The sequence below is a fragment of the Heloderma suspectum genome, chromosome 2 (assembly GCF_057233095.1).
Source record: "Heloderma suspectum isolate Gila_16-S chromosome 2, 16-S_ref, whole genome shotgun sequence".
In the NCBI taxonomy this organism is placed as follows: domain Eukaryota; kingdom Metazoa; phylum Chordata; class Lepidosauria; order Squamata; family Helodermatidae; genus Heloderma; species Heloderma suspectum.
Genome location: NC_139459.1, coordinates 288,552,682 through 288,567,330, shown reverse-complemented (window position 1 = coordinate 288,567,330; position 14,649 = coordinate 288,552,682). Strand labels below are relative to the sequence as shown.

Sequence of the window (14,649 nt, the reverse complement as noted above, 5' to 3'; positions counted from 1 at the left end):
GCTCGCATAAGGGGCTTCCCCTAGGAAGCACTAAATCCCCCTTGTGTGAGTGGTGAGTCCTCTTTGTGCAATGCAGTCAGCGGGACCCACCCCTTGCACAAAAAAATTGGTGGGGTGGAAGGGAATCGGTGGGGCAGAAAGGAATCAGCGTGTGTGTGTGTGTGTGTGTGTGTGTGTAAGTGCCCTTTTGGATCCTGCCCAGGGTGTCTAACTGATGGTGTTGGTTGTGGCAATGTGGGCTATACGTTTTGAATCTCCCGCTATTTTTTTCTTATAGAAGAGAGTATCTAGTAATTATCTTGAAATGGTAATTTATGATGGGTGAATGGGCAGGGATGATGGAAAGAGGAGACATGTCATTTGCTGGGCTCTGCCATAGCCACCTTGAGTGCCATTCTTTGGCATAAAGGTGGGATATAAATAAAATTGAGTCCCTCCCTCTGGAAAGCCAGCTGATTGGATGGGAGGTAGCAAAGCAGAGGAATGGAAAGTTTTTTCCTCCCTTTGCTCTACCTTGCGTTGAGCATATATTGTCTCTTTCAGATACTGAGAGTGAACTTGAGATGGAGAAAGTAATCAGGGAGGCATCCAAAGGGGAAACTCCTATAATAATAGATTACTTCAGTTACCCCCACACTGTTGGGATAAATGCATGTTCAGGTTACAAAAAAGACAACAATTGCTGGATATTTATTTAATTAAAAAACATTCTTGGCTGTCTTTAAGGGTGGAACCCTATCCTACACGTAGGGCTGAGGAGAATTTCAGCCCAGCTGAACATGTGGAGGTTTGGGGTGTGTGGGGGTGTGAAAGGCGTCCTGAAAATTGGGAGGGGGTGGATGTTTGGGAGTGGGGGATTCACTAATACGTACAGTTACAAGGTGGCAAAGGTGGCTTTCCCCCTTTCTTACTTTTGAAAATAGGCATTCATTTATAAAGCAGATCAGGGAATAGCGATTCAACCTGAGCTGGATGGGGTTACATTCCCACTGAAGTCTCAGGCCTGCAGTCTGAGTGTATTCTTGGACTCAGCTCTGAACCTGGATGCCCAGGTCTCCGCGGTGGCCAGGATTGCATTGACATAGCTGAGGCTAGTACACCAATTGTGCCCATTCCTAGAGATGTCTGATCTGGCTGTGGTTACACATGCCTTAGTTATATCCCGTTTGGACTACTGTAACATGCTCTATGTGTGGCTGCCTTTGAAAACTCTTCGGATACTTCAGCTGGTCTAGAATGCTGCAGCCAGACTGTTGACCAGGGCCGGTTACAGGAAGCATGTGACTCCCTTGTTACAGTAGCTTCACTGGCAATCTGTCTGTTTCTGGGCACAATTCAAAGTGCTGGTTATGACTCTCCCATACAAGCCTGCCCAGGTTTTAAGACCTTCGGGGGAGGCCCTTTTCTTAGTCCCACTGCCTTTGGAGCCACATTCAGTGGCAATGTGAGAGAGGGCCTTCTTGGTGGCTGCTCCCAGGCTATGGAACTCCTCACCAAGAGGAGCTAGGTTGGATTCCTCTCTGCTGTCCTTCCACCAGCAGGCAAATGCAAGCCTTTGGCTTGTAAAATGGGCTGTTGGGTTGGGTGCTGTTTTTATTCTATAACTTGGGGTGTGTTTTTATGTGTGTTTAATGTATTTTATTACTGTTTTTAACTATGTTTTTTAAAATGTGTTTGTGATTGTTAGCTGCCTTGAACGCCTTTTTCTTGGCAGAAAGGCAGGCTATGAATCAAATAAATTAATTAATAAATAAGCAAACAAATAAATGAAATTAATGTTAGATTGACCTTCATCCAAAGTTATCACGCTAGTGTACAAGGCATGAATAATTACTTTTAAAAGTAATGAATCTAAAAATATAAATATATAATAAAACAGGGATAAGTAACCTGGTGGCCTCCAGATGTTTTAGACTACAACTCCCATATGTTTCAGGCAGCATGGCCATGGTCAGGGATTAGGGGAGGTATGATCCAAAACATTTGATGGATACTAGGTTGCTTACCCCTGCAATAAAACATTATCATAAAACAAACGAAAGCACCTAAATAGAGACGAAAACCATAAACTAAATAAATGCCTGGGTAAATAAAGGAGTCTTGACCTGGCACCAAAATGGTAGTAACATTGGTGCCACTTGAACTCATGAAGGGAGACATTCCAGAGCTGGAGTGCCACCACACAAAAGACCCTCTCCCTTGTCACAGCATGAGAACCTTCCCCTGGCAAGGGTACATGGGGAAGAGCCTCCTTTGATTTTAAGACACGGGCAGGTTGGTATAGGGAGTGGTGCTCCCTTAAGTCATTTAGGACTTCAGAGGTAAGTACCAGCACTTTCGGACTCCAAAGTGACCTGGCATCCGGTGTAACTCTTCGGAATCGATATAATGTGATTCCATCTAGCCATGCCAGTTAGAATTCTGACAGTAGTGTTCTGCATTAATTGAAGCCTTTGGGCCGTCTTCAAGGATAGCCCCATGTACAATGCATTACAGACTGAAATCGGTCTCCATAATCCGCTTCTACTAGAAGTGACTGGGGTTGAACTGCCACCACCTTCTCAAGCACCTTGCCCCAAAAGGGGATGTTAGAGACTTGGTGATAGCGATCATTCATTCATTCACTCATTTATTACAATTCTATACCGTTCGTTATCTGAGCCTCTCTCAGTGGTTTACAACACAAAACTTAAAACCATAAAATACATAATATAAAACCATACGTTTAAAACAGAATAAAACCAAAGTAGTAACCAACATAAAAGCCAGCAGCATTGCAAAGATCTAAAAACACACTAAGGGCACAATCCTATGGCCACTAAACAGTGGCTAGACGGCCATAGTGTTTTTTGTTTTCTGGGAACCGAGCTCAGAGCCAGCACTCCGAGCCCAGTGTCCTGAAAACCACCTCCCCACCCCTCCCCTGCTGCCTTGAAGGCAGCACGGTTTGTCCCCGGCTCTGTGCTTGTCAGAGCAGCATGGAGCAGGGGAAAGGGGGCGTTCCTGGTGACGGGGAAGGGATCGGACAGTGGAAGTGCCATTACGACGCTTCCTACGCGCTGTCTGGCCTCCCCCTCCCCAGTCTGGCGGCCCTGATTAGACAGCTGAAATCAGCCCTCTAGCTGCAGATGGGTGGCCGGAGAGCGGAGGAGAAGATCCCCTCGGCGCTCCGCCTGCCCTGCATTGGATAGTCAGTTGCTTCCGAGTTTGGAGGCGGCCGATTATCTCCATACGATTGAGCCCTAACACAGTTTTTAAAACTGAAGGGCTAAAAAGCCTGGGAAAATAAAAGGTCTTCACCTGGAGTTGAAAAAACGAAAATGTAGGTGTCAGGCAAATCTCCCATGTTCACGGAGGGCTTCTTAAGGAGTGGCAGTACAATAGTCTCCTTCAAAGCAGCTGGCACCGCTCTCATTCATGAATATGCATTAACCACATCTTAGGCCCACCCAGACAATACTTGATATTATTAGCCAAGATAGGCCAGGGTCAAGCATGCAGGTGGTTAGCCAAAGCCCTCCTTGCATTCTGTCCACATCCTAAGACTTCATCAGCTGAAATTGATCCCATGCAACTGGACTAGGCAGTGCTTGGGTCATCTCCATAGAAACGTTTATCAATGATGTTGTCATGTTCAGTGTGAATGCAAGCAATTTTATCCTCAAAAGGCCTTGCAAACTTGTCACAACATTTCTGTTAGGATTCTACTATGACACAATTAATCCCGTTAGCCACCTTAAAACGTCTGCTGGAAGGCTAGTAGGGGATGCAGTGGTGGTGGCGAAGTAAGATTGGTTTGCCACTGTCTCTGTGCTCTTACTTGTATTCAGTCATAGCCACTATCAAACCTACGCTATTTGCATTCTAGCTGTCCTTCTGCCTCTTTCATCGCCTACAACTCCTCAATAAACAAAGGAGTTGGATGTGCTCTAAATTGCAGACGAAGGTGCTTAGGAGCAATTGTACTGATAATCTTTTCTATCACCATTCCATAGCAAGACCAGGGTTTTGATAGGAGCTCCAGCTATGTCAACCAGAAATTCCCCAAGAACTTCAGGAATCTGTCAGATTCCATATGTCTGTAGGAATGGTCCATCTCAGTAGTGTAGCAGCCATATCGGGGGTCAGACTAAGTAGCCTCATGCAGTCTCATGCTTCATGTTCTTGCTGAGCTCTTTCTCCCTTGAATATATTGTTGTAAGCTGACGAGACACAGGAATTCCTTATCTTGTCAAAGGTCATACAATTGTATATCTTGTTCTCTGCTGTTCTCTCCTGTTCTCTCCTTATCATGGCTACCCTATAACCCAGTTCTTGTATTATAAACAATGGTGCTAGGAGGAAAAATGTTGAGGATTGCAACCCCATGCGGGAGGGGGAGGAGGAGCCGTTTCATATGTGTCACAATGTCTATAAAACCAATGTGCTAATGTAAATCGGGGCTTCTGGCTCTTTGGAAACGATTCCAGCCTTAAGCCCGCGCGTTAAATAAAGAATCTCTTTTTCCTTCACTCCGTGGTCTCTCTGACTCTGGGTTCTGCAACATAAATGGTGCCGTGACTCGGATGTGGCAGGCTCTGAGCCAGACAGGTGGCATTTGCCTGCTCTTGATCGCCGCACCAGGAGGACGAGCTCGGCGCATGCCTCCCTTTCTTGGCGCCACCGACCTTTTTGTCGAGTGAATGGGAGAAAGCCTGCACCGGGATCGCCCAAACGGTAGTGAGCAGCAAGAGAACCTTGGGAAACGGAGGAAGGAACTTGAGCCCTGCCTGTATCGCAGCTGCAATTGAGTTGAAACCCACATTGGAAGCCTTCAGGAGAAAGGCAAGTATATGGGAAAAAGAGGGCCCCGCCTTTAGGGAGAAAGGCCACTGGGCAGAAAAAAAGAGGGCCCCGCCTTATGAAGAAGGTCAGTGTTGGTGGTATACGTATACAAAAGAACCTACTCCTTGCGGGTAGAAGGGGGGCCTGATCACACCCCCGAGTGGGCGCCAGTACCTAGCACGCCAGTACTCAGTAGGAAGCTGAGGAAGCTGGGGAAGCCGTTTTCCGCTCTGGTAAAAAGTGGGAAAAGTGGGTGGCAGGGACATATGGATGCAGTAGAGAGAATGATGATTGTGTGAGTGGCTACTGCGGTTTCTGACGCATACCGTTGACCGTCCGGGTGCCCAGGCCAGTAGCAAAGTGCGTGGTGTGAAAAATCCTCTTGTGTCGGCCAGTGAGACCCCTTACTCACTGACCAATTCCCATTCCCTAATTGTGTCTGTCTTCAATTTAGGAGGGAGGCTATGGGTGGTGGGGGAAGCAAACCTTGCACCCCCTTGAGATGTATGTCAAACAAAGAAGGAAAAAGGTTTTTTTTAAAAAAGATTCAGAATAGAGAGAGAAAACAGCAAAAAGCTCAAGGTCGAGCTGAGAGGAAAAAAAACAAGATCTGAGGCTGTTAATTAGAAAAATGTTGCAGGACAGTCTGGCTTTTAACAAAGCGTGGGAGCGTGAGAGTGTAAGGCCGAAGAAGTAGCTGTTAGCCTAGCGCGCCGAGAGAGGGGGGGGAGGAAAATTGCCCACAACGTTCTGAGTTGTGCAACATCATCACCTCGCCTAATTGAGATAAAATCCCTAAGAAATGGAAACTGAAAATGAAGACCCAGAAGATGAAGGCAAAATAGAAAATAAAGGTGAAGAATCAGCCCCCAGAGCACAGGCTAGACCCCTCTTCGAGTGAAAAGTGTGCCATAAGACTGTCCCAAAGCAGAATAAAGCGGAAAGACCACGTTGAAGATCTCTGTCAAGGTAACCGTGTTTAGCTTTGAACTGTGTTAAAATTGCATAGAGCCTGTAGCTACTGACCATCAGCTATATGATTTCTGAAGAGCGTAACCATTAAGCTTTTGCCGTGGGATTCCCTGCAATGAAGAAATCTCACTGATTTGAGTATCCAGTGTTACACTGCCTAAGTGTGTGTGCTAAAGAGACCAAGAAACCAGACAGCATGTTCCTGGCCAAGCCAAAATCACGCTACTGCCATGCTCCTGAAAGCTGCAATAAACTGTGTAAGCTGGGAGACCCAACCTGATTGAGAAGAAAAGAAGATATTGGAGCAACTGTCTTGAAAAACAATGAGATCTGTGTAGCTGGCTGGCTGACGCTGTCAGTGATGTTACAACTTTAAATTAAGACTGTTTTCCTGTTTGAGACCCCAGCGAAGAAAGCTAACCCGAGTTATTTGTTGCCCGTGCCAAAGCAAGAATTTGGTGGCCCTGTACCTCATCATGTCCTGTTTTGAGCTTGGGATTTACAAATACAAACAAACTGAGAAGCTTGCCTTTGAAGTCCTGCAAATCACCCCACCGCCTCCCCGAAGATTAATGGCTGCCTGAAAAATGCAAGTATAAGGCGATGCCCATCACCCCCAGCGTCCTGAGTTTCGGCACTCAGTGTTTCAGTGCTTTTGTGTACCAGGTTAGAAAAGAAAAAAAAAGAGTAAGTTTTTAAAATGTCTGTGAGAGAACCTGACAGAAGTAAAATAAAATTTACAGAGGAGTTGCCCAAGTTAAAGCATCATGGCTAGAGAGCTGAGCTGTGCCGCTCTGTTTAGACAGAGGCCTTGCTAAAAAGTTAAAGGCCCTTGTCTGTCAGAAGGGGTGTAGGGCCACACTTTCCCTTTTTAAACTGATGCAAAAGTGGAGAGCCTTTGCTGGAAACATCGCATCTTCATTGCCCAGGGCCTTCTCTGTTTGCCTCCATCATCATCTGGGCTTTTTAGAGACACTCTGCACATGAACTAAAATTTTAAATTGTCAAAGACTTGCCATGGACAGTGCTGTGAAGCTTTTGATAAACTTGAACTCTCATCGCTGTGGACCATGTGTCTGTGTTTGTAGTCAGCTCAGTGTACAGCAGGCTAAGTTTGATCTGTGACTTTTAGATTTCCTTTTGCCAGAATTCATGCAGCATAGAGTTGCCGATGCAAAAATGGTGACCTAGAACTCTGCGTGTGTGGGTATGCCCGTCCCTTGATTTTAATGAGCCCTGAGCTTTCAGCCAGAAGACCAGTATAATTGCTGGATCTGCTCCATCATGCCTTACCATGCAAGAAGTGTTTTCCATTCATTGTGTTAAATTGCAGAAAAAGTTTGTTGTATATATTTTATGATTTCTTAAATATCATAAAATATATGTGATATTTGCAGATTAGTGTTAGTTGCAACTCCAAATAATACTAAGTGTGGTTCCCAATGGATGACAAGGAAAGAAAGACAAAAGCAAGTAGAAAAGAAAGAATAGAGAAAGTAGCAGACAGATAGAGAAGACAGATAGAAAAAAGAAGAAAGAAAAGGCAAGAGGCAAAGAAAAAAAAAATTGACAATTAAGCATTTGTGCACACGTAGCATTTGTTTCAGCAATGATGGGGGTGCGTAGAGTGAACTCTGTAGGGGGTAAGATCTTTGCAACCACGCCCCAATTAGCATTTTGAGAATAAGTTAAACTTACACCATAAACTTTTAACATGGTATCTTTTTGAATGTTCCCAGGATGTCTACAGACAGGTATTAGGCAAGAGCTAATAAGCCTGTTTGCAGGTATACCTCTTGGCAAACAAAAATGTTTTACTCTCGTGATGTTAGCCAGGTGAAGCCAGTAATTATCAGCAAATCACTGGGACAAACTTCTTTTTCCAGGGGCAGACCCCCCTTTTTGCACCTTATTAAGGAAACACAATGCAACACTACTAACACTACAACACGCATGTTTGATCTTCTTTGGGATCTGACCGTACGCTGGGCAGCTATTCACCTGGCAAGCTGCAGTAGGGTCTAGTCCCCTTCTTCAATTCTCCAGTTGCAGGTCTGACCGTACGCAGGGGGACAGTTTCCCGGTGTGTCCACAGTAAGGTCTAGCCTGAGTCTTCTTACTGCTTTTTCAGAATGATTTTTAAAGGATTTTCAGGATTTCTGTTTACAGTCTACTCTCCCCCTCTCGCTCTCTTGACTCGTGTCCAATGTATCTAGGGTTTAACTCTAGCTGCTTTCATAGCTGCGGGGGTGGAAAGTATGACAGTTTTCAGTCCTCTCCATCTGGGAGTCAAAGGGTTATTTTTCCCTCTTTAACTCATACTTTAACTCTTGGTTGGAAAGGATGAACTTCTGTGATGGGAATGGCTTATTTTTTTAAGACAAAGCGACGCTGGGCTTGAAGACCTTTGCTCAGTGTTTGGACTTCTTGTTTAAGGCTAACGTTTGCTTGCTCTTGATGCCGCTCCAGTGTCAATCATGAAGTCAATGTCACGGCCCCTCACAGTCAGTGTCACGGCCCCTCTCAAGCTGTCTCCCTCTTCGCCCATTCTGGCCCCTTTGGTTTTCTCCTTTGTGTATTTGATTTATTTTATTTGGGCATTCATGCCACTAATGTCCATCTTGTCCACACTGGGCACACTGGTTCTTTTTTAAGAATCTTCTGCCTCTGCCGGGTCTTCTTCTTTTCTTTTTTCGTTTACGTCTTCTTGGGCCTCTGGGTCGAGGGGGGTGTACTGGCGATAGGCATTTGAAAGATGCTCCAAGTACGCTCTGGGGCCTCGGTGGCACCTTGCAGCACTTTAGACACTTTGGTCATATTAACTGACTTCTTCATACCTGCTTTCATGGCTTCTAACAGCAGGGTTTGATACTGGGTGAGGCGCTCTAGCCCAACTTGTGTTTTGGGATTCCAGCAGGGGGGGGTTACTTACAAGGAGACTTTATTGGGTAACTTACAGCACACAGGCGTACTTAATTTTTGGATCAGACAGCTTCTCTGAACCATGAGCTATTGCGCTAAATGGGTTTTTATACTATACATGTTACCCATAACACTAGCAAACATTTTCAGCATAGGCTAGAAGTGTTTGGTTCTCAGGCACAGCTTCCTGTAAACAACTTCGCTTCCCAAAGTGCTTGATAACACTTTTTATTTATTAGTATGGGAAGACAAATTTTTTCTTTCTTTTGCTTTCTTTTTCTTTGCTGATCTGCCTGTATTGCAGATCATGTTTCAAACTTTTTATATAAAACTTTCTGCTCCATGCACCAGCCTTGTCTCTTTATTTGTCTTTTTCAAGTTAAACTTACTTAAACTTTTCTGCCTTACACTAGTCTCAATGACACACATTTGGGATAGGCTCTTCTTCTCCTTCTAGTTACATTTTCTTTATCTTAAAGAACTATTACATTATTGTGGCTACTTTATTCCAGGTAATAAGCTCCAGGCACAATCAGCTGCTTTTAATTTACCCTGGGGGCAACTATGGCCACGCTTCTTTTTTTACAAATGTTTTTTCTTTTTTTTGCTTTCTTTCCTGTCTGGCTCAGAGCCTGCCACATCCGAGTCACGGCACCATTTATGAAGAAGGGGTGTAGGGCCAGTTAAAGAGGGAAAAATAACTCTTTGACTCCCAGATGGAGAGGACTGAAAACTGTCATACTTTCCACCCCCGCAGCTATGAAAGCAGCTAGAGTTAAACCCTAGATACATTGGACACGAGTCAAGAGAGCGAGAGGGGGAGAGTAGACTGTAAACAGAAATCCTGAAAATCCTTTAAAAATCATTCTGAAAAAGCAGTAAGAAGACTCAGGCTAGACCTTACTGTGGACACACCGGGAAACTGTCCCCCTGCGTACGGTCAGACCTGCAACTGGAGAATTGAAGAAGGGGACTAGACCCTACTGCAGCTTGCCAGGTGAATAGCTGCCCAGCGTACGGTCAGATCCCAAAGAAGATCAAACATGCGTGTTGTAGTGTTAGTAGTGTTGCATTGTGTTTCCTTAATAAGGTGCAAAAAGGGGGGTCTGCCCCTGGAAAAAGAAGTTTGTCCCAGTGATTTGCTGATAATTACTGGCTTCACCTGGCTAACATCACGAGAGTAAAACATTTTTGTTTGCCAAGAGGTATACCTGCAAACAGGCTTATTAGCTCTTGCCTAATACCTGTCTGTAGACATCCTGGGAACATTCAAAAAGATACCATGTTAAAAGTTTATGGTGTAAGTTTAACTTATTCTCAAAATGCTAATTGGGGCGTGGTTGCAAAGATCTTACCCCCTACAGAGTTCACTCTACGCACCCCCATCATTGCTGAAACAAATGCTACGTGTGCACAAATGCTTAATTGTCAATTTTTTTTCCAGAAAATACAAAGCTATCCCTGGCCCCCTTCCACTGTAATAAAATTCAAAACATATCTTTTAATGATGCCCACATACTTTTGCCTCATGGATGGTTTTAGACATGTAGTTCCCGCACTTGGTCATTAATTCCTGCCAACTTGTCTAATAACCACCCATGTTGCCTCAGCCGCCAATTGAACTGGTGCCAATTCTTCCCCTGTAGCCCGAGAAAATCCGTCAACGGCAGCCTCGAGCACTCCAACTAACTAAAAATTGTAATAGTCATGTGCAGTTATATTCTGACTCAGAAAAATTGGCCTTAGCAATGTCACTAGTTGAGGTTCCAGGTTTAGCCGTGGCTGATGGTCTGGAAATCAACCGGTTAGCTTGCAGCTTAGCCAAAAGCATAAATGCCACCTCACGAGCATTGTCATTGTTAAATAAAGAGTTGCGTGATCTAAGAGGTGCAGTTCTAGAAAATAGAGCTGGTATAGATTACCTCTTCCTTCTTCATCATTTAAGTTGTGAGACACACCAAAAGCTCTGTTGTTTTAACTTAACTGATAATGGCAATGCTGTAGATGAACAGATCAACAAGCTGCACAATATAGTAGCTAACAAAACAATAAGACAAAACAATTAGCTCAATTAGTTAACCCCTTGGCTTCCAGATCTTAGCTAGCTTAAAAGCATTGTTCATCCTAATTCTACCAGTATTGTTCATAAAAGTTCTGTTATGTCTCTGCGTTCCTTGTCTTATGCGCTTTAACCAATCTGTTTTATGTCTCAGCTAGTAAAACTGCTGCCCTCTATGCTCTAATAGCCCAACAAGAGGCTAAGTAATATGTATGTCACAAAAAGCTTTGTATAGTTATCAGAAATGCTATAATTGTAATGAAATTATGCATTTAAGGGGGGAATGTAGCAGCCATATCGGGGGTCAGACTAAGTAGCCTCATGCAGTCTCATGCTTCATGTTCTTGCTGAGCTCTTTCTCCCTTGAATATATTGTTGTAAGCTGACGAGACACAGGAATTCCTTATCTTGTCAAAGGTCATACAATTGTATATCTTGTTCTCTGCTGTTCTCTCCTGTTCTCTCCTTATCATGGCTACCCTATAACCCAGTTCTTGTATTATAAACAATGGTGCTAGGAGGAAAAATGTTGAGGATTGCAACCCCATGCGGGAGGGGGAGGAGGAGCCGTTTCATATGTGTCACAATGTCTATAAAACCAATGTGCTAATGTAAATCGGGGCTTCTGGCTCTTTGGAAACGATTCCAGCCTTAAGCCCGCGCGTTAAATAAAGAATCTCTTTTTCCTTCACTCCGTGGTCTCTCTGACTCTGGGTTCTGCAACAGTAGGTCCACCACCCCTGCGGAGGGAGTTCAATCCAATCTTAACTTCACCATGACAATGGAGTCTTCACAAAGCCTCCTAATACCAGACTATTAACCTCCCACTCAGTTGAAAATACCAGATAAAACGTGTGCCCTGCAGAATGTGTAGGGCCAGTAATGTTTTTAGGCAGCCCCATGGCTGTCTAAACTAAGGCAGTCTCAGCATGGATATTGAAATCCTCCAGAAGAAACATCCTAGGGTTTTCCAACCACACCTGAGACCTCCTCCACCAGCTCAAGCAGAAGACTGGTGGGCAACGTGCTTGTCAGCAGCTGAATCCTTGATCTGTCTCTCTGACTCAGCACCAGGTACAAACACTCAAATTCAGTACCATAACTGACAGGTCTCCTAGTGAGCAAGATGGATTCTTTATAAATTATAGCCACTCCCCCTTCCTGGCCCTCCAGCCTATGCTGGTACTGCACCATATACCCAGGTGGACAGAGATGGGTCGGTTCCACTCCATCCTGGTCTCAATTAGACATACTGGGTCAAAAGAAGCCAATAGCTCCAAGCTTCAGTTTTGCTAAGAGACTGGCAGTCAGGTGGCTGCCATTTGAAAAATGGAGTGTGTGAAAAGGAAGAGGGAAGGAAAATGATGCCAGGAGCCATAGCTTGTCTTTCGAAAAGTAAAAAATGAGGGGAGCCCCCCTTGCCACCTTGTAGCTATAATATCCCCACCCCACCCAAAAGCAAGGTGATTTCTCCTCTTGAATGTCCCCAGTATCCCCCCTCCATTTTTGCAGGGAGACAAAGGCTATGAGAACGGTGTGCGTGCGCGCATGCGCGCATGGTGTGTCTTCATCCAACCCTAACTAAATGTCTTTGTCTTAGAAGAGTTGATCATGGAACTGCCTAGAGGGATGGTAACCTCTAATCCTGAATGTGTGCAAGCTGTAAATGTTGAACTGTAGTTGAACTGATTGGGAAGAATGACTACAGTACTATTACAGCATACATGTTAGTGGAAAGTTGCCTAGGAAGTCCAGCATCATCATATTTAGCCAAGAATTGTTGGTCAATACATTTTTAGTTCATGATAAAACATTAGTTTTGGGGTTGGATCAATGGCTCATATGTCAAGAGCAGCCTTCCCCAGCCTGGTGACCTCCAAGTGTTTTGGACTACAACTCCCAACATTCCTGACTGTTGGCCATGCTGGCTGGGGCTGATGGGTATTGAAGTCCAAAACATTTGGAGGGCATCAGGTTGGGGAAGGCTGGTCAGGAGAATATAGCATGCTGTCTCACTTCTACCATTTGACATCCTAAATTAGTACTGGGCAGTATATGAAGATGTCCTAGGCATTTGGCGATTGCCTGCAATCCTGGGAGGGAAGGCGGTTATCATCCTACGGATTCCAGCTTTTCTGGGGTAGGAAATCCCCATGTGTCCCTGTTGCTCATGATTGCATGAAAAGTATGAAAACGTAATGGCAAATTAATTGTAGTTCCTTAGCTGTTCATGTCTTTTAAGTGAACAGGAGGGATAAAGCTTAGTGGTAGAGCCCTTGATTTGCATGCAAAAGAGCCAAGGTTCAATATACCTCCATGTAAAAGACTGCAGGCAACTAGGTTGGGAGCAACCTTCACCTCAGATCCTACAGACCTGCTGCAATGGGGTAGATAGTGCCAGGCCACGGGGCTCATCGGTCGGATTCTGTATAGGACAGCCTCATGTACTTTATGTCCATCTATCGAGGCTTTATTAAGGGCTGACTTATTTCCACTTGAATGCAATTTCAGAACAAGTACAATGTGTCAGTCAGTTGTACTTTAGCATCTGCCCTGTTCCTGAACATGTGTAAATTCTGGCAATGGGATGCAGATTAGCATCAGCCATCTGGCTCATGATGGGCCTTTGATGACCATTGGTTCTGGAAAGTTCGCCTGTTTCTACTGCAAAGCTTTCTCTGACACTCACAGAGCCTTGGAAAGTGGGATTGACAGTAACGGTAAAAACCAGGGTTTAAGAGTGATCCCTTTTGAAGGTGATTTCCTTAGCAAAGAAGACCTTATTTAATTGTTAAGCATAACATGCCTTCTTTACCAATCCTGTTATACTCCTTAAAATACTGGAATTCTGTAACCCATATCGAACACCTCCTCAGTCCTCCTCCTCAGATTGGGAGTGCTTTGAAGTGTAGCAGTGAATGTACTGCTTAAGTACCAGTAGGATTTTTTCCTCAATAGCATAGACTAAATTGATAGTGTGAGATGGTGTTATAATTTATTAACATTCTTATTTGCATTAGTGCTCAATTCTCAGTAATGAGAGGTTTCAATTTATTAATCTACTTGTCACAATATTTTCTCAGGTCCAAGTCTCCTGCGTTGCTATAGTTTATATGTCTTGCTGCTTGCTGTTAATGGGGTAACAGAATGTTTTACATTTGCTTCGATGTGTAAAGAAGAAGTGGACAGGTGGGTTTAAAAGGTCACGAAATAAGTGATAACTGTAATTAAAATTTTCTTTGATTCTCACCATGTTATGTGTAATTTTGTATGAGCAAGAGAATTCATATGAATAAGATATTCAGGTATTAGTGGGGATTACTCACAGTAGTGATGACTCTTTTGATCATAGGATTTGTTAATCGGCGTTCAGTCGCAGTCTGAGGGATGTGTCATACAAACTTGAGAAATTTTAAAATGCCAGGTCCTGATGGATATACAGTAGGATGGTATAAAGAACTGATTGAGGTTCTCATCAAGGTACCTTCCATCTGTGACACTGGCAGCCTGGCCTCTGCCAGTATGGACCCCAGAGTACAGAGACATGCACTGTACTCTCCAAGGGGTCTCTGCAATATACAGGTCCTCTGTCTGTGCACACCCTGCTCATTGTGAGGGTTTTCTTCAGCACACCTGTTCTGTTTTTGAACTAGTGAGCAGGTTCTAATGCCATGTGCCCTTTGGATGGCTGTATCCTACTTGGTCAGCTTAGGATACTTCCTGTACTGCAGCAGCTGAACCTGATGCATTGTTCATCTGAAACTTGTATTTATAGAAATCTTACACTGCTGAAAACAAATGTTAACCTTTATGTTGCTTTGAGCTTTTGAGATACATATTCAGGAGAATGCGGTGTGCTCTGCCAGCTGCTG

The 14,649-nt window shown here is 44.2% G+C and overlaps 1 protein-coding gene across 6 annotated transcripts in view; it reads left to right on the top strand.

Moving 5' to 3' along the window:
* The window catches only part of RFT1 (RFT1 glycolipid translocator homolog), a 48,397-nt gene that overhangs the window by 24,492 nt on the left and 9,256 nt on the right, over positions 1–14,649 (top strand). For all 6 annotated transcript variants that reach the window (XM_084839790.1, XM_084839795.1, XM_084839792.1 and 3 more), the window contains exon 11: positions 13,861–13,966. In XM_084839790.1, the coding sequence (XP_084695916.1) occupies positions 13,861–13,966 (106 nt within the window). The remainder of the gene's footprint in view (positions 1–13,860; positions 13,967–14,649) is intronic.